The sequence below is a fragment of the Solanum dulcamara genome, chromosome 10 (genome assembly GCF_947179165.1).
Source record: "Solanum dulcamara chromosome 10, daSolDulc1.2, whole genome shotgun sequence".
NCBI lineage: Eukaryota > Viridiplantae > Streptophyta > Magnoliopsida > Solanales > Solanaceae > Solanum > Solanum dulcamara.
Genome location: NC_077246.1, coordinates 69,858,584 through 69,881,067, shown reverse-complemented (window position 1 = coordinate 69,881,067; position 22,484 = coordinate 69,858,584). Strand labels below are relative to the sequence as shown.

At 34.4% G+C, this 22,484-nt stretch overlaps 2 protein-coding genes and 1 non-coding gene across 3 annotated transcripts; 2 read left to right on the top strand and 1 right to left on the bottom strand.

Annotated features, from left to right (window-relative positions):
- Positions 1 to 2,062: 2,062 nt before the first annotated feature.
- On the top strand, positions 2,063 to 10,967 carry LOC129870552 (exocyst complex component EXO70A1-like). The gene is made up of 12 exons (XM_055945371.1): positions 2,063 to 2,356; positions 3,492 to 3,587; positions 4,495 to 4,700; positions 5,229 to 5,477; positions 6,680 to 6,818; positions 6,890 to 7,102; positions 8,287 to 8,492; positions 8,893 to 9,093; positions 9,185 to 9,284; positions 9,776 to 9,885; positions 9,980 to 10,126; positions 10,506 to 10,967. The coding sequence occupies exons 1-12, from the start codon at positions 2,168 to 2,170 to the stop codon at positions 10,621 to 10,623; spliced, it is 1,974 nt and encodes a 657-aa protein (XP_055801346.1). The 5' UTR covers positions 2,063 to 2,167; the 3' UTR covers positions 10,624 to 10,967.
- Positions 10,968 to 12,061: 1,094 nt separating this feature from the next.
- TRNAE-CUC (transfer RNA glutamic acid (anticodon CUC)) lies at positions 12,062 to 12,134 on the top strand. Its single transcript has one exon. It is a non-coding gene; the product is annotated as a tRNA-Glu (tRNA).
- A 176-nt stretch (positions 12,135 to 12,310) lies between these two features.
- Positions 12,311 to 21,385, bottom strand: LOC129870124 (pentatricopeptide repeat-containing protein At5g04810, chloroplastic-like). The gene is made up of 10 exons (XM_055944734.1): positions 20,606 to 21,385; positions 18,902 to 19,029; positions 18,389 to 18,529; positions 17,116 to 17,202; positions 16,659 to 16,812; positions 15,839 to 15,898; positions 15,278 to 15,706; positions 13,995 to 14,290; positions 13,608 to 13,737; positions 12,311 to 13,040 (listed from the first exon to the last, which is right to left on the bottom strand). The coding sequence occupies exons 1-10, from the start codon at positions 21,314 to 21,316 to the stop codon at positions 12,519 to 12,521; spliced, it is 2,658 nt and encodes an 885-aa protein (XP_055800709.1). The 5' UTR covers positions 21,317 to 21,385; the 3' UTR covers positions 12,311 to 12,518.
- Between the last annotated feature and the right edge of the window lie 1,099 nt (positions 21,386 to 22,484).

Genomic DNA, 22,484 nt, shown 5'->3' with positions numbered 1-22,484 from the left:
TCTAGTGATGATATTGCCATTCGGAGTTGTTTTTTTTTAAAAAAAATATTTGGTAGGACAAAATTAAATTACCTTATTTTATTTTAGAGTTTTTATCGATTATTATTCATTAGTTGCATTTATTTAATACTTCATGCTAATAAACGTGTTTAAGTAATGTCCCTATTTAATGTCTAGAATTAAAATTTTACTCAAGAGTCGAGTCGATTTAAAAATTGATGTGTTTTTATTAGTTGATTTAGTTTGGTGTTAAAATTTTAAAATGTGAACGTTCACTATTTCTTTAAAAATATTAGAAATTGACGATGAATAAATTATGTAGTTAAAGTAAAATTTGCTGTTTAATTTTTTGATAAATTAAAAAAAAAATTATATTTGTTACAAGCAATTTCGCCATGAAATTCGTAGCTAATTTCATTTTTTTAGGGATCGTTTGGTTAGTAACAAGTTATTTCAGGATAAGTTATACCATCATAATATAAATAATGAGATAAATAATCCAAGAACTACCTAATACCTCCTAACTAAACACTGAATAAAATAATTCTACATTTTATCTCAAGATTATTATACCTTATACTTTACACCAAATGATTCTTTATAATGGTTATTATTTTAGTTTGGTATGAAAAGGTCGAACAAATAAACGAAAGAGATAGTTTCTCTACAAGCGAAACAAGTTTTGTTTTGTTATTTTTCTTTGAATTTTTTTAAAAATTTCACTAATAAATTCAGAACTTTATGACAATTGCTATTTTTAGTTTAAAAGGCTAAAAGAATAGCTATTTGTGAACTTTACCCGATATAAATTCATAAAATAGAGGGAAAAAAACTCATCGGACATAAATACTAAAGAATTTATTCTAGACAAAAAGGCAAATTGATAAATTGAAATTATATATATATATATTGTGTGAATTTATACTAGATTAAGTGGGGGAAAATCCAAAAAGATTTAGGAAATCCTTTTGATCAGGTAAAGGATAATCAATGTGAAATAATTCCAACTTTAGAAGAAAGATATGGAGGATAATAATTAGTAAGTTTAAGATGTCATTATTTATCAAACACTTCTCTTAAGTACTTAAATAAAGGGCATAATTAAGAACAAATAAAACAAACTAAGAATGATTTAAGAAACATGCCTAATTTTTCTTACTCTTTATTAATCTCTGTTATACGTAAAATATGTGAGTGTCATGTAATCAAAGATACAAACGACATTAAAAAAAAAAAATTGTATTAATTTCCGTTACACAATACTCTTAATGATCTTCATCTGTCAAAAGTATGTTTAAAAATACATTATAAAATCTATCTATATAGCATGTATTGGAATGATGACCTAAAGCTAAAATATCAAATCTAAAGCAAAATCACATTGAATTAGCCCAAAATAGGTATAAGTGAAGTATAACAACACATATTATAACAAACAACAACAACGAGTGACGAATTCAAGATTTGAAGATCAGACGGATTCAAACTTTGAAGGTTATGGGTGCTCACTTTCTTTAACGTAAAATTACTAACTAAAAAGTGTTTCTTTCTAGAAGCTTACTAATATTTTTATAGTTTAGATAGTAAATCTAATACTAAAAATAGAAAAGTGGAAAAATAATAAAGAAAAAAATGAAGCAAATAGCAGTGAAGCACCCATCAAACTATTTGGTTTATAGGTGCTCGCAAATAGGTTATATTGATTTATCAGTATTTTTTATAAACATATACCAAGTTTTCGTTGGAATTAGTAGGTGCTTGAGCACGCGATACTCTATACGTGGATCTATCCCTGACAATAATATAACAATATAGTTCACATGTAAAATATGAAAAGAGTGAAGTATACACAAATAACTATTTTCGATACACATTCAATCATATATATATATATATATATATAATATTAACACAAGAAAAAAAAAAGAGAAACATTCCCAATAATATTTTTTTCCTTTTCAAATTGACCATTGTTAGAAAAACCAAAGAAAAAGATGCACTTTTGAGTAAAAAATAAATAAAACATCAGTCCACCATTTTCAACTAATATTGGACCCCTTTCATCATCCACCCCCCCCCCCCCCGCCCCCTCTAAAAAACCCCTCATTTTCCATCATTTTTTCTCCAAATCTTCCTTCTTCCCTGCAACAAAACTCAATTGTGGAAGATGGGTATTCCAAGAAACTCAGGTGGGGTTGGAGGGGTAGTGATTGGTGTTGATATACTGAGTGAAAGAGCAAGAATGATGAGAGATTCATTGCAGAAGAGTCAGTCCATTACAGACAATGTAGTGAACATTTTGGGTTCATTTGATCATCGTCTTTCTGCTCTTGAAACTGCTATGCGTCCCACCCAGGTTCTGATTTTTACTTAAAGTTCTGATTTTGTATCAAATGGATGATAACCCATGTTGTGAAAATTTTGATCTATCAAGAATTTGGTTTGTTGTAGAGTAACAACGTGAAAGATCTTGGGGTTTTGGATCCCACTTATAGGTTTACCTGGCATTGTAGCAATAGATTGTTTGATAGATTATTCTGAGTTGAGGTGGGAGCAAGCTAGTTTGGATACCGTGTTACTTGTTAGCATTAGGGGTGGATGCAATGTAGAAGAAGTTATGGGTTCGGCCTAACCGAATTGTTTTGCCTCCTGCAGAAATGCTGCGAATAATAGACCCTTGTAGTCTGTTTCTTTCATGGACCGCCGCACTTAGTGCATTGAGCTGCGCTTTTAAGAAGTTATGGGTTTGGCCTAACCCAATTGTTTTGTCTCTTGAAGAAATGCAGGGATGGCTACCGTTGTGGTCAGTTCCTTTCTTGGACTCTGTGCAGGTGCATAGGGGGAGTTTAGTGCACCGGGCTGCCATTTTTATTTCTTTATATATATATATATATATATATGTTATGAAATCTACTGAGTGTGCGCTTGTGCGAATCACAGTTCTTCTGCTTGTGTTACTTTTACAGTGGGTGGAGTTCCATCCACAAATATTAGCTCATACACTATGTTAGCATTAGGGATGGATGCACAATAGAAGTTATGGGTTCGGCCTAACCTAGTTGTTTTGCCTCAAACCCTGTATATGATCAAATATTATGTTTTTAATCCAATAACTTAAATGTTCAGTAAATTGTGGTATTTTGAATCCATAAATTTTAAATCCTGGTTTTGCGTCGGTTTAGGATAAATGTAGGAGGAAAGAGAAAGGGAAGGAAGGGGTCATTTTATTTTGAATTTAAAGAGCTTATTAGAGAAAAAAGGAACAATTGACAAAAATAGGTGATTTTTGTTGGACCGGATCTGAATGTTGAAGTGATTCAATTCTTGGTTTTGTTTAATTTCTTGTTTCCATTTTAGGCATACTCATTCCTTTTCAATAGTATTATTTTTCCTGATCTAATTTTGGGCAGTACTTTTAATTTATTGCAGTACATTTTTTATCATTTCATTTTTGGTTCATTTCTTGACTGGTACTCAATCTGCTTTTGTAGATAAGAACTCATGCTATTAGGACGGCTCATGGAAACATTGACAAGACTTTAAAGGCTGCTGAGGTTATACTGTCCCAATTTGATATTTCTCGTCAGGTTTGCTTTAGCCTCTTATGTTTGTTATGTCATTGATTTGCTTAGATCTGATAGAGATACTCCTTTTAGTTTCCTTAATTGAACATGAACTTAGTAGCAAAGAGTACTTGTATTTAGTAGAAAAGGAGTTTTGGTGATCTTTGTTAGAGGTAAAGACTCCAATCCACCTGATGGCTCTTCACGTGTGACTTGTCTTCAAGATAAACAGAAACTCTCCTCCAATATCTATGTGATATGTTTCTGATGTATACAAAGTTATAAGATGAGTATAATCTTCCTGGAAGGCTGACAGGGATAATATTTGTGTAGTGCATAATTATACACCTTGTACATGAATGCAGGAGAGGAAAGAAAAGCCTGGTTTTCAGTATCCATTTCCTTTTTGAATTTCTTCATGGTATTAGAGTTTAGTCTCATTGTGATGTTATGGAAACTTCTTTTCCCTACATTCACACCGTTTGTAAATGCTTTAAAAAGCTTTGAGATGAGAGAGGACAATGATGAGCAAATTGGACAACCACACCCGTACAATGGCATTTGTAGTCCCAAAATCTTAAGGTTCAAGGGGAACAACTTGTAAACTTCTTTAGAAGAAGAGGACAGTCAATAGGTAGAGACACTAGACCACCCAACCAAAGACATTGGTAGCACAAGGGTTTGAATTTGAATTCTCCCATTGACAAATTGTTTTTGAATTTGAATTCGCCGGAGAAGTGACCGGACCTGAATTTGAATTCGCTGGAGAAAGTGAAAAAAAAATCCATTGCAAAATTGTAGTCCTTTTTTGTCTTTATCAGGTACAAAGAATCCTTGTTTTCTTTGTGATATTTTTATCAGTTAAGTTGGTCTCTCTTAAATGCACCTTGCTTTAATTAGAACTTCTTAATTAATGGTACCTTCGTTTTAGGTGGAAATTAAAATACTTAAAGGGCCACATGAGGACCTAGAAAGTTATCTTCAAGCAATTGAGCAGCTGAGAAACAATATTCGCTTCTTCAGCAACAACAAAAGCTTCAAGAGTAGCGATGGAGTGCTCAATCATGCCAATAGTTTGCTGACCAAGGCTATTTCAAAGCTCGAAGAGGAGTTTAAGCAGCTCTTGTTATCTTATAGGTTTGCTGACATTTTTACTGTTTTCATCATATTCTACGTGTAGTTCTATAGTTCTATAGTTCATTCGTATCTTGTTTCTTGTTTTTTTTTTATGTAAATTCATTCACGGCAGGAATTCCGTGGAAACCTATTTGTAGATTTATGATTGATTTGAGATTCAAGTATCAACATTGATTGGAATTGTAGTTTTCTCCTATCTTTCATGTAAAGATTGGTGACGTATAACCATCAAATAATTGAATCCTTATTAATAAATAAAAATCCTACAAGGAATTTAAAATGGTTGTTTCAGTACTCTTGAAATTAACCTTTATTTGGGTTGTAGATTGTGATTATGCTGTAGTACTATTTTTGGGTTTGACATTTGAGGCACTTTTTGTGAGGAATGTCCTTGTTCTGCTATAAGTTCTAAAATCCTATGTCTTGCCGATGTTCTTAACCTTCAGTACTCCAATGGAGGCTTCAAAATACTGCTACCTGACCTTCCAATGGAGCTTTTTGACTAAATCTGAATTTAACATTTTTCAGTAAACCCGTTGAACCTGATCTTCTGTTTGAGTGTCTCCCAAATTCAATGCGACCACCATCATCACCTGGACACCAGGACTCTAGTGGTAAGAGTCATTTGTCCAATAGTAATGCTGAGCAGAATGGTGCAGAAAACACTGTCTACACACCGCCAACTCTTATACCTCCAAGGATCCTGCCTTTACTACATGATTTAGCCCAACAGATGGTTCAAGCTGGTCACCAACAGCAATTTGTAAAAATATACAGGTAAATTTCTATTTTTAACTATGAACTATGTGATCTTATACAATGTTATACTCGTTGTATAATATCCTGGAGAAAAGATCAATCTACTGGCCTAAAAGCTGAAGTGTTCTCTTGATTAAGCAGTTCATGCAGAGAAAATAGGTGACGCTTAAGATGAGATAACTTTCTTACATGCTTTGGCAATGTTTGGAGTTGAACTCATAAATAGTTGATACAGTTTCTGCTTGTTGGAGAAGTTTAAATGTCCAATGCGGTAAATATGGGTTGCACATCAATATGGTTATTCTGGCTTTTTATATTCTTATGCCGGAGTAACAAGAACAAGAGCAGTAAAGATGCTCTTTTTTTATATGTAGAATATAATACCATGTAGATATATGTATTTTTTCATCTCATTCCTATTGGGGATATTTTAGGGCTGTGCACTGTCTTGTCAAAGCCAAATAATCCTGGACATGGCTAGAAACTGCTAAACTCAAGCCTTGAACTTTTACAGTCCCAAGAAAATGGCCCATTTCATTCTTAGGTATGAGATGAAAACTATTTCCAGGTTGAAGATTCAGTTACTAATGGACATCTAAATACTCTATAGAACTCAACAGAAAGCAAACGCAATAGTGCATACATGGGTGGTGGTGGAGTCTCCGGGAAGCTCACTTTTGGTTTATGAGGAGGGCTGGAGTAAAAGGAGAAAAGCTGACTGAAAACAATCGTGTGTGAGAGAGAAAGAGAACTCTAATCTTCAGTCTTGTTCAAAACCTCCAATAATATAGTCTAGTTGGTAAATCTGTGTAGTTACGATCTCAATTTTTTATAATAGAACACATTCCACCTTTAACTTGGAGTTCAAAGGTGAAAACTATAATGCCCTTTTCTGTCTAGATGGGAGACCTTTTAGTTGCTTCAACTTTGTTCATATTGAAACCCGCCTGGAAATAGAAGAGTAGAAGGAAATAAGTAGTTGGGTTTAAGTACCTTTTCATTCAATGAACTCTTTTATTTACATATAGAGAGACCAAGGTGAGGAGTTTAAAGCTGTGACTTCAGGACAAGTTTCTTGGCTGTGCTCTTATTGTTTAGCATAAGTAGTAGTTTCTTGGTAATTTTTACACGCACATTGCAACAATATGTTTTGAACTTATAGATTCCTTTCCTCATTTCATTCCTTTTCTTATTTTTTTGATTTATAAATGTCTCACTAGGGATACACGTTCTCCCGTACTGGAAGAAAGTCTTCGCAATTTGGGAGTGGAAAAACTTAGCAAAGATGATGTTCAGAAGCTTCAATGGGAAGTTCTGGAAGCTAAAATTGGAAATTGGATTCATTTTATGCGAATTGCTGTAAGTTTTCTCTAATTCCCCTGGAAGTAGATAAAAGGTTGCCTTTGACTTTCTTATGGTTAATTGAACAGGTCAAACTGTTATTTGCTGGGGAACGTAAGGTGTGTGATCAAATTCTTGAAGGATTTGATTCACTCAATGACCAATGTTTTGCTGAAGTTACTACCGCGAGTGTTGCGGTGTTGCTTAGTTTTGGTGATGCAATTGCAAAGAGCAAAAGATCACCTGAGAAGTTATTTGTGCTTCTAGATATGTATGAAATAATGCGGGAACTTCATTCAGAGGTATGAGACATACTAGCAAACAAGCATTTGATTCATTATATTATGCTTACATGGAATACAGGACAAGAGCACACAGTCGACCGTTGCACAAATTTCATGGTGTATATACTAACAATGTATAATTTGAGCTCTACAACCAAGATTTTGTAGAACCTACCAAAAAAAGCAAAACTAAGGAGTTCTTAGATCCTGGATGATGCTTGTTAATTGAGGAATCAGTTATGTTGTATATCACATGGAGACGTCTTTTGACATAGATATACCAAATTTGATCTGGTTCTTTATTAGCTACTAATAAGCTTTGTGCTATCTTAAAATCATTATCCAAGTTTGACTAATTATTTCTACAGACTTTTAAAGCTGCTATCTAGCAAGCTGGTCAATGTGTAATCTGCTAATCTCAAGTTAGTTTGTTTATACTTAAAGACCCCGATTATCAAATAGACATCATAAGAATAATATCATCACATACAGAGTTTTGACATCGTCTTTGTCTGCTACTAGTGGAAAATTTATTTTTTATCGAGAGAAAATATTATCTCAGACATTTAAGTTTCAAAAGGTATGGACAAAACATGGTGAAATTTTCTCCATAGTTGGAAGAAGGTTTTTTACCACTTTGTTTCTCTGTAACTAAAATTGCAGTCACGGTTCAGTACCTATCAAGGGAAATTTGTTACTATATGTTAACAAGGACATGTAAACATTTAGAAATATCTTTATCTCAAAAAAAAATTTTTTTAGAAATATCAGTCAATTAAAAGAAGAACATAGGTAAAATATTGTAGAATCTTAATATGCATATGGTTTTACTTCGACCTAGATATAATGTCTATGCAGGCTCTCTTTGCCACTTGTTCTTTGGCATACTAACTGTGAGTTATTATAGATCTACGGTTATACAACCAACAATCTTTAATGATCTATCATAACTCATAATTTTTTATGAGTACCATCGACAAGTTCCAAAATTAAGTTTTAAACTTTTACATAGATAGCCTCCCTGTGCGAGTCTACCCCACCATATCCTATGTCTTTTTTTCCCCATCCAAATCTCCTTAAATATCTTAGTCCATCCTTGAATCTTTCATGACTCTACTCTTTTGTTGTTGACGTTAGAATCTTTCTCTAGTCTTCTGGTCTGCATATGTACATATAAGATGAAGATATTGCGTCTTCTGCAGATTGAATCACTTTTCAGAGGTAAAGCTTGCAATGAAATTAGGGAATCTGCCTTTGGTTTGACAAAGCAGCTTGCCCAGACAGCCCAAGAAACCTTTGGTGATTTTGAAGAAGCAGTTGAGAAAGATGCAACCAAAACTGCTGTCTCAGATGGAACTGTTCATCCCTTGACTAGCTATGTGATTAATTATGTGAAGTTCCTGTTTGAGTAAGTAAACTCAACTATATAATGTGTTCTTTTCTTCCTTGTATGCATGAAAGCAAATTCAGATAATAGCTTCCTTCTTCCAGGGGGATATTACTGGTTTAGCACGTCTTCCTCACTAGTATGAGTACCTTCCAAGCGGGGTGTCCCAAGGACTCTTTAATGTGCCATAATATGAACATTCGTGCTAGCAGCACAGTAGATAAAGTTGACTCTAATTGTGATGGTTTCTGGATAAGCTCTGGATTTCTTTGTTTTTTTCAGCTTCGAGGGTGGATAAATCAGTTGGAATCAACAATTGAAACCCTCTATATTCTCTTTTTGTGGAAAGGAACACCCTGTAGATTAGCTATCAGTCTTTGTTGATATAATTGCCTTGACGAGTTGCACTTTTTTTTCCCAGCTATCAATCAACATTGAAACAACTATTCCAAGAATTTGAAAATGGAGGAGATTCAAATTCTCAGCTAGCTGCTGTTACAATGCACATAATGCAGGCTCTTCAGACCAATTTGGATGGGAAATCTAAGCAGTACAAAGATTCTGCTCTGACTCACTTGTTCCTTATGAACAATATTCACTATATGGTCAGATCTGTGCGCAGGTTTGTTGAACTAATATACATCGGGGTGAAGATTCAAAGGTTGTTGTATGCATTGCTTTATGGTGGGGTGCTTATCCTTTGTTGCTTCTAGGTCTGAAGCCAAAGATTTATTAGGGGATGACTGGGTGCAAAGACACCGGAGAGTTGTACAGCAACATGCAAATCAATATAAAAGAATTGCTTGGGCGAAGGTATTTATCATCTCGCTTTGCCCTCCTGATTCTCTGCCTCAAAAAAATGGGAAAAAATTGTGTGTAGGGGGTGGGGGTAGAGGAGGGGTTAAGGAAGGGAGGAGACCAATTCAAATCTGATTTTTTTGAACCAAGTTAAACATATTAGAGCTTCTCCAAGTCAGGTCAAGTTAATTTCAGTACCATAAAGGATTGTTTTTTCTGGTGATAATGGGCATTAATCTTTCTGATTATGCTGTTTTTCACTGCTTCATTACTTGTCTATGACTATGGTCTCAGTTAGAGTGATGATTGCATTGCTTTCACTTGTTAAAGAAATTAGAGTTGCCTCTTTAAACTAAATTTTGTGCAAATTTCCTGCTTTTTTTGAACTGCCTAATTTTTTCCAGATGATGGAATTATGTGATGCCATGAACATGATCACAGTTTACATAAAATATGGAATTCACATATGATTGTCCTAATCAACACCTTGCTTTATTCTTGAGTAGATCCTTCAATGTCTATCGATTCAAGGGCTAACATCATCTGGAGGCAGCAACTCTAGTGGTGTAGATGGACAAAATAGTAGTGGAGTTTCAAGATCGACTGTAAGAGATAGGTAGGATCTCAGGTTTCTTATTTTATGAATTTCTGTTGACAGTCATGATCAAATCTTGTTTCTGGTCTGAAAACTTCTTGTTTCTCATTATCAGGTTGAAGATATTCAATGCACAGTTTGAAGAGCTTCATCAAAGGCAAACTCAATGGGCTGTTCCAGATACTGAGTTGCGAGAGTCATTGAGGCTTGCAGTCGCTGAAGTTTTGCTGCCTGCATACAGATCCTTCATTAAACGCTTTGGGTATGTTTAATTTGATTTTGCTTCGTTTCTCTCTTACATGCTTGTTTTTTGTGAACTCCAACATGATGTAGCTAGAAAGTTGTTCGGTCATTTGACATGTTTTCATTCTTCAAGTAAGTTGCATTAGTAGAAGAATATAACCTTCTAATTTCCGGTAAAAATCCATTCTTTAGGCTTTCCCAGATATAATTTACATAGAAAGTACATAGAGTAATATAGATCACGAATGTTATGATCAGAAAATGCGTAAAAGATGGATGAAGAAATCGTTTAAACTGTTTTAACTCCCGAAATAGTTATCAGTTAAAATGAAACGTAAGGAGTGCTTTCCTTAGGAAAGTTGAGATGATGTAAAATGCCTTCTTTTCCTGTTTGACAGGCCTTTGGTTGAGAGTGGTAGAAACGCCCAAAAGTACGTCAGATATTCAGCTGAAGATCTTGACCGTATGCTCAGTGAATTCTTTGAGGGTAAGTCGTTGAATGAGCCCAAACGGTGAACCTCACCTATGCACTATCCTCTCCTCTGCCATTGCTGATACAGTTGCTACATGATTGAGTTCCTACACCTAGTTGATGGCAGCCTTCTGGTTCGTCTCCGTTCATTATCGATATGTTCAGAATCTACAAGATGCAATAAAAGTCACCAAAAAAAATGAAAAGAGCAAACTGTATAGAGCAATTAACTAGTATATAACTATGGAATTTGTCCCAGTATTATAGTTCTTTCATCTCTTGTCCAAAAATGTGGTGCTTGTATTAAAGATTGTCTAGTAGTCAACATATCCTGTATGTTTTTGTATAGCAAAACCTTTTAATATTTTTTTATTACTTTAAAAACAAAGGGTGGCATGAATTTTTTAAATTCTACTCCAACGATGTGTATAGTAATTAATTATTTATTTGAGGAAGTAGAAAGGGTAATTCAATAAAGTACATCATATGGTTTATATACATGTGTCAAAATTTTAAACGACAAATAAAAATAACACGAGGAAGTACTTGCTTCGTCTCAAAATACTTATGTCCTTAAGTAATTTGTCTCAAAATACATGTCATTTTAGATGTTTGAGACAGTTTTTTTTCCATTTTACCTTTAGTAGTAATTGTCCTTGAAGACTATAAACATATTGAATGACACATAAATAACGTAAATATTCAATGACAAAAATATTATACTTAAATAAAATGGTCAAACACTCCTTCTACTTAATATTTTTTGAAGGGGCATGTAAATAAAAAATGAGATAAATATTTTGAGACGGAGGGACTATATAACATTGGTGGAAAAAGCTCATTAAGTTTGGGTTAGGAAAGTTTAAGTCCAAATTATATTTCCAAATGAGCATTTAAATTTTCAATTTACATTGATTCTATGCTTAAAGAGATCATTATAATTAGTTTTTTATTCAACAACGAAAACAATGTTTTATTATTTAACTACATTGCGTGTTAATGACAACTTTGAGGTTTCAATTTATAGTTGCGCTTTTATAATATGAAGCTTATGAATTTTTACGATAATTTTAAAATAATAATATTGTAATAATAGTTGAGGAGTTCATAGTCAAATATCTAGTAAATTTCTTAATATATATGTAAGGTCTAAACAAAAATTACTAGGTTCTTGTAAACTCGTAACCAACACTTTAAGTCCCACCCCTGACATGTATCCACAACATTTTTTATATGCAGGGGTAGTGCTAGAGAGTAAATCTTATTCGTTGAAAAAATCGCAGTATACAAAGTCAAAATTCTTTATTATACATAAATAATAGATGTTGAACTCCTCCGTAAAAATCATTCTCCACCACAACTTACAAGTGTCCATATCCATATGACAATCATGAAATATCAGAAAAAATAATAATTTTATTGAACTTATAGTTTGTTTTGTAGTAGTCTTTGGATTTTAATAGTCCATGTGTAAATAACAATTCCGTTGTAGTCTAGTTGGTTAGGATACTCGGCTCTCACCCGAGAGACCCGGGTTCAAGTCCCGGCAACGGAATTCTCTTTTTTCATTTTAACTGACTCGGGCAATAAGTTCAAACTTGAGACCTCTAATTATAACAGACAAGTAACTATGCTATCAGTTTTATGTGCATTACTTTATCCTGATTCGTGATACATCAAATCTGATTACAAGAAAAAATGAAAATTGCAAGAACATAGTGAGCATTTGACTACAAGTAAGAGATTTAATACATATTTGTACATCCAAAAGAAGTCACTTTATCTGCTTAAAGTCAAAACCATAAAAGAAGACATTTACAATTCAAGAACATAGAATAAATTGCAAAATCTTGATCAAGCCAAAATAGTGTCAAAATTTCATATACACCTAGGGCTCTTGGGCACAACACAAGCAGCAGCTAGGCTGATAAAGACTACGCTACTGCCTCCTATATAAATCTGAATCATCGTTAGCATCACTCTTGATCTCATAGAAAGAACTACGATCATTGTCACTATCATCTGAACCTTCCTTATTCTCATTGTCATTTGAAGCTGCATTAAGGGTTCGGTGAGAACTCCAATCAGGCGGGAAAGTCTTTTGAAGGGCTTTTGTTATATCACCACCAGTTCTCTCAATTTTTCTCAAGCACTTGGACCAATGAACTGCAGTTCCCATATCAACAGTTAATCCAAACTCCACCATCTCACCACAAACGTGTTGGATTCCCGTTATAATGTAATCTTGATCAGCAACTGTCTCCCTTGACAACAATGATGTCATTAAACAGTGATATACAGCTTTGTCTGGTTTCAGACCAGATTGCTTCATCTGTTCAAAACATTTCAGACCTTTCTCCGGAAGAGATGCCCGTGCCCAGCCATGTATAAGAGTGGTATAGGTTTTTACATTAGGTTTGATCCCAACAGTTTCCATCTCTTCAATTGCTATCATTGCTCTCTGTAAACCACAAGAAAATGTTGATCAGAATCTTTTGGTTATTACTCTTAAAAAAATAAGATAGAACATAATTTTTTTTGCCAAGAAAAGCCACGATTTAAAGACCAATTAAGACAACGAAAAAGCAACTAAAATCAAATTACTGAAAGCATCTGATGCAAATAAACCTTGCAGGCCAAGTATTATTTGGACCATAAAGTTGCTAACTCAATGTCATGTGGATGAAATATATCTCAAATAACTTGGGCGTAGTAGTAGTTGTTGTTTCACTACATAATAGTTGCTCCTTTTCAAAATGCGTAATAAGAACTATTGATCAGCATACCAACTAAGAAATGATTTCAACATATTCATCGGCAGGCATTAAAACAACAAAAAATCAACAAGGGGATCTTAGTAGCTCAGTTGGTTGGCTATCTGGACTTTCATCTTGTTGGTGCGAGTTCGATTCCCCACATCGTAATCCCCTCCCCTGTTTCCCCTTCCCCCAATTTTAGAAAAAACAAACAAACTAAAATTAACAATATAAATACAGGCAAAGTTGTATATAGATCATCAAGTACATACTTGCATGTCTCCAGCTTTACAACAAGCATTTATGAATGACGTGTATGTATGGATGTCAGGTGGAACTCCTTCTTGTCTCATCTGTTGCATCAGGTCAGCAGCCTCCCAGACATCACCTCGTCGAGCCCATCTGCATCAACAAGAAATACAGAAGGAGGAGGAGAATCATGGTCTAGCAACAAGAAACGCAAACCCGAGCAGAAGAACCTACTGAGAGTAGGGAAAGTGAAAATTTAAATTATTCTAATCAACATTTTTTCCTCCTCCTTTTGTTCCATTGGATGATGGTCCTAGGTTTATCAAAGTATAAAATGTAAGCTATGATCCTAATTCCTAACAAAAGCATTATGATGAACAGGTACACATCAACTGTAAAACTAACCATACCCATCAATTAATATGTTATAAACAAAGGTATTCCTGGGGATGCTTTTGGCACTCATTTCTTTTGTAACCATCAAAGCACTTTGCATCCGGCCTGATTTACAGCATGCCTTGAGTAATGCCTCATATGTATATATGTCAAGCTCCAAACCCTCATTTTTAACTTTTGAAAAATATTCACAAGCTTTTCCAATATCACCAACAGATGCATAACCATGCATGATGGTTGTATATGTGTACTCATTTGGAATAATGCCTGCAAGCAGCATATCGTCCAAAATTTGTACAGCCTTCTCCATCTGTATCAAGTTAAAGATTAAGTGGAAAAATAAATAGCTAAGAAAAAGCAGTTGCTTAGGCATGAAAATTTTCCAGAAATGATATTGCGGATACCAGTAGAGAGTATAAGCCAAAAGAAAAGGACTGTTGACTCATAAAACTAGATTATGTAAACAGCTATTATAATGAAGAGACTCCCTGTTCCAACCCTTCTCTCACTAAAAAGAGGAGGACAATGAGGGATATGGAAGGAAATGGCGATTTTATAAACTCCATCTACACTAAAATTTAGCATTTAAAGGCCATCTAGCAAATTCAAAGAAGACCTAAAATATACAGGGAGTACTAATTTTGGCATATTTTGGTAAACTCTTGAGCACGGTTCTAGAGAATTACCAAGAAAATTTGCTGATCTACGACATCCATATGCCCTTCTTCCAACTATACTATGCATTTGCAAGCTATAAAATGAATTCTATTTGATGGAAATCAAAGAAGTTCTTTCCCTCTTTTTTCCCTTTCTTTGAGCACTCTGAGGGGATGGCTGTGGCAGTTAAGGGCATTAGCCTTTTTTTACATGGAGTCAACAATGCAAGTTGTCCAAGAGATTGCATTTGCAAGCGGGATCAAGAATTTTCTATCAAATTTTGTGTTTGGTGGTTTAGAATTGGTCTATTAGCCAATATTGAAAATTGACAATATATATGTATAGAGAGAGATCACAGATACATCAATATGGCACTCACTGGTTTGCTACATTTTCCTAAGGTATAAAAGAATATCCTCGAATGGAAACCTTCTACATTAGGAGGCAGCAGTGCTAGTTTACCATTATAACGCGTCTGCATGTAGAATCAACAATTTGGCTGCAGTTTGGAATTTTTGATTATATTTAAATAGATCATGCTGACATGCATGTCCCCTGCTCCGATAGCATTTGACATGATAGGTCAGAAGCTAAAACGTGAAGCTCCTTTTAAGTCTACCTAAATGGTTCAGTCATTTACCTGACGCTTCTCAACAAGGCTAAGAACTAAAGCATTGAAAGTGTGGACACTTGGGATGCATCCACCCCTCCTCATCATATCAAAAACATCTAGTGCTCTTCTTACTTCTCCAGCTTTTGCAAAAGCATGAATGATTGGCATAAATGTCCGCGAGTTTGGCATATGCCTCTCCTTTTTCATTTCCTCGACAATGCATAGGGCGCGATCCAAGTTACCCATGCCACAAAATGCTCTGATAATGTTATTATAAAGTACCACATCTGGCTTCAAACCATCTCTTATTACATCCTCAAAAATTGCAAAAGCATTAGCCCAATCTTTCAAATTTATGAATCCATTCATCAACATGGAATATGTCTTCATGTTATGCTTTATGCCAGACAATTTCATCATTTCACTGACCTTAAAAGCTTTGGATACCTTACCAATCTGCAATGGTTAACACCAATTTTACAAAATTCAGATGAACGAAAGAAGTTGTAATATGACTTGAGTAAGCAATTTAACAAGTTAAACACAAGAAAGGTTTTGAATGATCTAACAGCAAGCAGAATAACCCACCTTGATATAGAGGTTCATCAAACATCCATAGCTGACAACAGAAGGTGTAAATCCACACTCCTGCGATAAATAATTACAGTTCCTCGTTAGACCAATCATCAGTGACGTTTGAGATTCAATGCACATGATACAGCTGCCCATTCATCTTTAAAGAGCTGTTCAGAAAGGCTGTGCTAATTTTGAACTGTTCAGGTTTTCTACTTTCTCCGTTTCTGTATGAAAAGTTTTCTTCACTTACGGAAAACACTTGATGATGCTTAGAACACTTCATAGAAAAATGTCTCAGGTAAAGCCCGGAGGCTGCCCCAGTCCCTGTCGGCGAAAATGCCAGCCATTTTTTTTATTTTTTGAGAAAGTAAATGCCAACCATCTCTCTTCTTACGAACACCACTTCATAGAAAAATCTTACAACCTGCTAAAATCCTTTCTATCTAAAAGTTATATTACTAGACAAAATTATGTCATAAATGAATACAGCAGTAAGATGCCCCAAAATAAATAAACTTGGATAACTAATGCATGTTTGACCTAAAACAATCTTTTCTATTAAGGTAATGACACAGGAAGAGTAGAGGTCTCTCAGAAGGATAAAGGAAAAAGGGAAAGCAAATGTTTCAATACAATGTTCACTTTTCATTCGACAAAATTTCTCACCTCCTTTTTCTCAATAAAGAAACTACAATATCTGACCAAAATAAAAAAAACAAGAATGAGAAAAATGCCATGTTAAACACGTAGAGATACATTCAAGTTTCACCAATTCATAATGACTTCCACTCATCAATCCAAAACTGTGAAGTCACACTGAATAAACTTTTACCTTAAGTCTATCAAATACAATGAGACATTTTTCTTCATTTCCTATCATAGTATAACCATCCATCATGGTATGATAAATATCAACTGGAACATCGATACCCTCCTCCTCCATCTCCCTGACCAATTCTTCGGCTCGATCCATATTGAATGTTTGGCTGGCATTTGATAATAAAACCAACAGACAACATTAACTCGTAATAATATCTTTAAGAGAAGAATTTACTATGAGAAGGCTGAAGAGAGAATACTACTGCAGGAATTAGCATTTGGCAAACATTAACTCGTAATAATATCCTATAAAAATAATATGAGAAAACAGCAGAGAAAGAATAGTGCAGCAGCAATTAGCATTTTTCCAGTAACAGCAATTGTTTACACTAAAACTGCATACACAAGACCGAACGAACTCTAATGCAAAAGAGAAAAAACAAAAAGGATCAAATTCAATGAGAACACACCAGTTAGCATAGATGATATTCCCATATATGATTGCATTTAATGTCATATCCCTCTTTTTGGCTTCCTCGAACCATCGCTCAGCAGCTCTTCAAGAAACAGAAAGAGAAATGACATATCAGGAAAAGTTCTCATCAGATATCCCGAATAAAAGTTGAAACTCAGAAAAGTAGAGAGAAATCTTGATCAAAAACAAGTTGACAGAACTCAGAAAACTAGATTACCAAAGAGATGAGTTAAGTGAAGACAAAACTAAATGCTGACAGTTCTTCTATGCATAAAAGACATTACCATATATACAACAACATACCCAGTCGCAAAAGTGGGGTCTAGGGAGGGTAGCGTGTATGCAGACCTTACCCCTACCTTGGGAGGTAGAGAGGTTGTTTCCGATAGACCCTTAGCTCAAGAAAGTACATTATCATATACACATTTACCATATAAGGAAAATCAGTATTCTTATTTTCTATCATGCAATAGGACTAAGTTGTTTAGATGCCATAGGGGTTACACTATAAAGAAAAGAAATAAATGAATAGAAGAGTACTGATACTCCCCAGTGTAAGGCACTGAGCAAAGGTTAAAGCCTAAATGGGGTTGAATACCCAATTCAGTACCAGTTGGCTGCTAAGTTATTAGACTTGGCCATTAAGTATGTTTGATAAGGTAAAGTGAAAATCACTTTAGAGATCTGCTTGTCATTGAAATGCTATACGAAAGTTTAGGTGCGAACAACTCAAATCTAAGAATGATGAATATCAGATGACTTTTTGAAAAAGATGATCAATATCAGATGATAGTTGATAGAGATTTCAATGCCTAGAACTTTGCATGTGAAAATGCGACATGTTTAAATTATTGGGGTTAACAAAAATACTTGTCTGTATACTGGAGAATCATGACTTGCATCTGATGTTATATATCAGAAAATATGTAATAATTATTGAGGTTAACAAAAGTATTCACCTGTATACTGGAGAATTGTGACTTGCATATGGTGTTATAAGAAAACATGTGCTCAATACATTCAGCCTATTAATAATCATAAATTGTTAAAGAGACATAGTCAAAGATAGTCTAATCAAGTCTCAATTTTTGTTCTCTAATATTGTTTTCAGTTTCATCAAACATCTCCGAGGTCCTTTATTAAACAAAGGTGAAAAAAGGAGAGGTCAACATTTTCAAATTAATCAAACTTAACAAAGCTAAAGTAAATGTTAAAAACAACATAATGATAAATGAATAACAACACTTAAAAGTGGTTGAATTGCTCACTCTATATTGCCCACTCTGGCAAATCCTCCAACAAGAATGCTGTAAGTTACAAGACTCAATTCAATTCCTTCATCTTTCATTTTCCTCACACAACATAGTGCTTCTTCCATGTCTCTACCCACTGCATAAGCATGAATAAGGCTGCAAATGCAAAACACTTTTGTTGAAGCAATACAGATAGTACAGTATTCATTTTCATTTTCAGGACTAGCATATAACTAGGTACCAATATTCAGAAGTAGCAATGTTATATATTTCTGAGGAAATAAGCAAAGCAATTAAGTAGTTACAATAATAACCAGTTCCCGTGAGTGTTAAGTTTTTTTTTTTTGACAGGTTCGTGCTACACTTCAAAAAAGAAGAATTGCCGAACTGAAGAATGAGCAAATATGTAGCCAAGATCACCCTTGAATCATATCCATCCTTAGTTATGGGGCGATTTACTGGAAGAGTTGTCTAACGATGGAAATGGATAGATAGAACTGAAGCAACAGTTAATAAAGGCGAACTAACTTGGTATATACATGAGAGGTTGGCTCTATTCCTCGAGCACACATCTTCTCAAAGGTTTCACGTGCACGATGCATGTCACCCCTCCTTGCATAGTAGTTCACCATTAAGCCAAATTCTTTCCTGGATGGCTAAAAATAGAAGGAATTATTTTATCTGAAAGAATTGATCAAGAGTTTCTTAAAAGTCTGATGCACAACTTTACATGAGACTAAAATGAACGTAAGGTATACCATAAATAAATATGTGGAATATTCATAAATAGCTTAGTCCTAAAACTTAATAGGCCGAAATAGCTACAGTTTAGGTAATTACATTCCGTAACTATAGCTATAGCCACTGTTTGTATAATTTGCATATCCGTTTGTATAATTCGCTGCGAATATACAAACAGGGTAAGTATATACAAATTCTATATTTATACATTTTAGGAATTTTTCAGAACTTATACAAATCAAATGTATCAATATTACAAGCATATACATGCTAAGGTAAGCATATACAAATTCTGAATTTATTCAATTAGGAAATTCTGAATTTACACAAACAAATTATGAATTTATACAAACAAATTATGAATTTATACAATTGAGAGTTTAATTGTACAAATTCTGGATAACTATAGCTGTGAACAGAAAGTCACATCACTGATAGTAGTAATAATAAGAAGTATATGGTAGAATACAAATGTATTTACATGCAAGTACAGCACACCCACAAGCCAAATTCTTCTAGGACTTGAAATCATCAAAAGTACACATTGTTGCTGCTAGTTACAAGCCAAGGAACAACATAACTTCGCTAGCACTTCATCTTATCCTTACATATATGACACATAATCTTATAGAATTAGGGGTAAACCATGAATGAAGATTTTTCGTTTCTTGGGTCAACGGAGAAGGGAATGAACAATTAAGGATGAAGGAGTAACTAATAAGAATTATTACAACAACATACCCAGTATAATCCCACGAGTGGGGTCTAGGGAGAGTAGATGTATGTAGACCTTAACCCTACGTTTGTGGGGTAGTGAGGTTGTTTCTGAAAAACCCTTAGCTCAAAAGGAATTTATCAAAGCAGGATTGCAAGAAAAATATAACAACCAAATAGCACAAATAAAGCAATAAATAGTACCACACATAGAAGAATAGGAGACTACACAATTACTAACTACTAGGTACTACCAATAATGAGAAGAGGAAAATGAGGAGGCTAGCCCCCTACTCTTCCACATAAAGTGCGACAACACCCAACTACCTACTAACCTTATAACCTAATCCTCCACCTCCATACCTTCCTATCTAGGGTCATGTCCTCAGTAAGCTGGACATGTTGCTTTTTTTCAGTTACCTTTTCCTAAGACCTCTCTTGCTCTAGAGCCACAAAGAAGCAAGACATAGGAATCTCAGAAAAAGGAAATATTGATAGCTGATAAGTACACATATCACTTTCTCATTACTAAAGCAAATAGCTCATCAACATTTGCTCACACCCCATTTAGCACCAAAGGTATTACCACATTATTTAAGCAAATAACACATAATGAACCAACTTAATTTATCCAATTCCAAAACCTTATCATGTTTTTTGTTTGTAATAAGTAACAAATGTACTAAACTTAAGTATCTAAACACTTCCAATCATACATTTTAAGGGACTACAGCACTGCAAGCAGAGTACTGAAGTGTATTCCAGTAAGCGTAACACCTTCTTGATTCTGTCAAAAGCCCGAACAACCGCCTGCCAATTCTCCGGCTGTGTTTCTAGAACCTTCCTGAAATCTCTCCCGGACCCCTCCCCCGCCTCGTGCCAAGTGTTCCTCTCCTCTATTCTCTCTTTCAATCTCCTCCCATCATCCAATTTCACAGTCAATATCCTTCCATGAAATTCAACACCATCAAACTCCACTGCCTTCATAGCTGCATTCCCAGCAATTGGACCCTCATATATCACAAACCCAAAACCCAAAATCTTTTCATTCCCACTATTACCCTTTATCAAAATTACATTCTTTATAGCCCCAAATTGCCTAAAGAACTCAGCAACCTCCTTCTCTTTAATCCATAATGGCAAATTCCCCACAAAGATTCTTCCTTTTTCCTTATTTTCAACTCTTTTTTTCATTTCCTCATTTTTTGCTAATAGTGGTGGAGGGGTAAGGGGTGGGGGTGGGGGTGGGGGTGGGGGTGGTGACAGTTTCTTGGATAACCATAGCTTGTTACTGAGGATAAGTGGTGGGGTGGAATTAGGTAGATGTTTGAGGGGTTTTTTGGTAAATTTAGGAGGAGGTTTTTTTTCAGGTGAGTTGGAGGAGGATTTTCTGAGGGAGGATAATACGGTGTCGGAGTGGTGGTTTCCTGTGAGAATGGCGGCGGAGAAGGGTGGCGTAGATGGAGAGAGGGAGAAGATGGTATCCATTATTATCAATTAACAGAGAAGACAATGAAGAGAGGACAATTTTCAAAGGGGATAATCTCGACTGGTGCATGAGGGGCAAATTTGGTATTATCTCTCAAAATTCAAACTGGGTTAATTATACACTAATAAATGATATACTTAGAATTATGTGAACTAGGACGATACACACGTAAATTATGATGAGTCTTATTATCTCTAAATTTAAATTATGTGAAAATTCTATTAATCATGAATTATGCAAAAGTCTTATTACACGTGAACTTAATTGTCAAAATTGCATTAATTTTCGTGTTTTAACTTGTTATATCTACCAAGATGATGTTATTGCATAATTATGCACTAATTTTTACATCCCTGAAGTTGCATTATTCGTTTTGATATCAACAAAATTATTTTTAATATTTTGCACAAATTTCGTTGAAGATTTCATACTTTTAAAGTTGGTAGGTTCACACTCCATTTATTTGCTGTAAAAAGCTTGCAAGTTATTATTTTTGTTCATGTCATTGAATCATAACAGGATAAAAATTGCAAACAAAACTAGACAAAAATATTCACCAAAAACTGCAATAAAACTAGATCAAATCTACAGTTAGACAACAATAAAAATTGGATCATAATAATTCTGGGTTTTAAATAATACGAAGAAAATTAAGTTTAGGGGTAATAGAATCTTGAATTTAAGCTAAAGGTCTGTGTTGCTCAAATTAATTGAAAATGTTAGCTCCCAGTCATGACAGAATTAGCTTGTAATTTATGGGTTCACATGGACTCAATTATTGTTATATATTAATTAACTTGAGGTTATCGTAAGAACCATAAACTTTAAATCCCGAAAAAAGATGAAGCCAAGATATTTAGTTTATAATTCTAAATCATTATCTTTTGCTTACTGAAATCTAAATATATTATTTATACATATCAAATGATTTTGTAACACATAAATACATAGTTGGCTCCGTCCATAATCCTAGATCCACTTTTGGTTGCCACACGATCCTCCAAAAATGCCCATCAATAATTTTAAAAAGTCCAAACAACACTGGTGTTATATATGCACTTGTTGTAATGCCAATAACTTGGAGAACAATAAGGTTGTTTTTTAGAACAATCTTGGCCCTCATAGTACTGTATTTCCTCTCAATAATTCAAAACATGGATTTATTAT

Excerpts from the sequence above, each read along its gene's own strand:
- LOC129870124 (XM_055944734.1), bottom strand. The coding sequence starts at position 21,316 with ATGGATACCATCTTCTCCCTCTCTCCATCTACGCCACCCTTCTCCGCC. Across the intron at positions 19,030-20,605 it reads CTTTTGACAGAATCAAGAAG|CCATCCAGGAAAGAATTTGG; the intron begins GTGTTACGCTTA and ends TTCTATTTTTAG. Across the intron at positions 13,738-13,994 it reads TATAACATATTAATTGATGG|ATGGGCTCGACGAGGTGATG; the intron begins GTATGGTTAGTT and ends TTGTTGATGCAG.
- LOC129870552 (XM_055945371.1), top strand. The coding sequence starts at position 2,168 with ATGGGTATTCCAAGAAACTCAGGTGGGGTTGGAGGGGTAGTGATTGGT. Across the intron at positions 2,357-3,491 it reads CTGCTATGCGTCCCACCCAG|ATAAGAACTCATGCTATTAG; the intron begins GTTCTGATTTTT and ends CTGCTTTTGTAG. Across the intron at positions 9,285-9,775 it reads AAAGAATTGCTTGGGCGAAG|ATCCTTCAATGTCTATCGAT; the intron begins GTATTTATCATC and ends ATTCTTGAGTAG.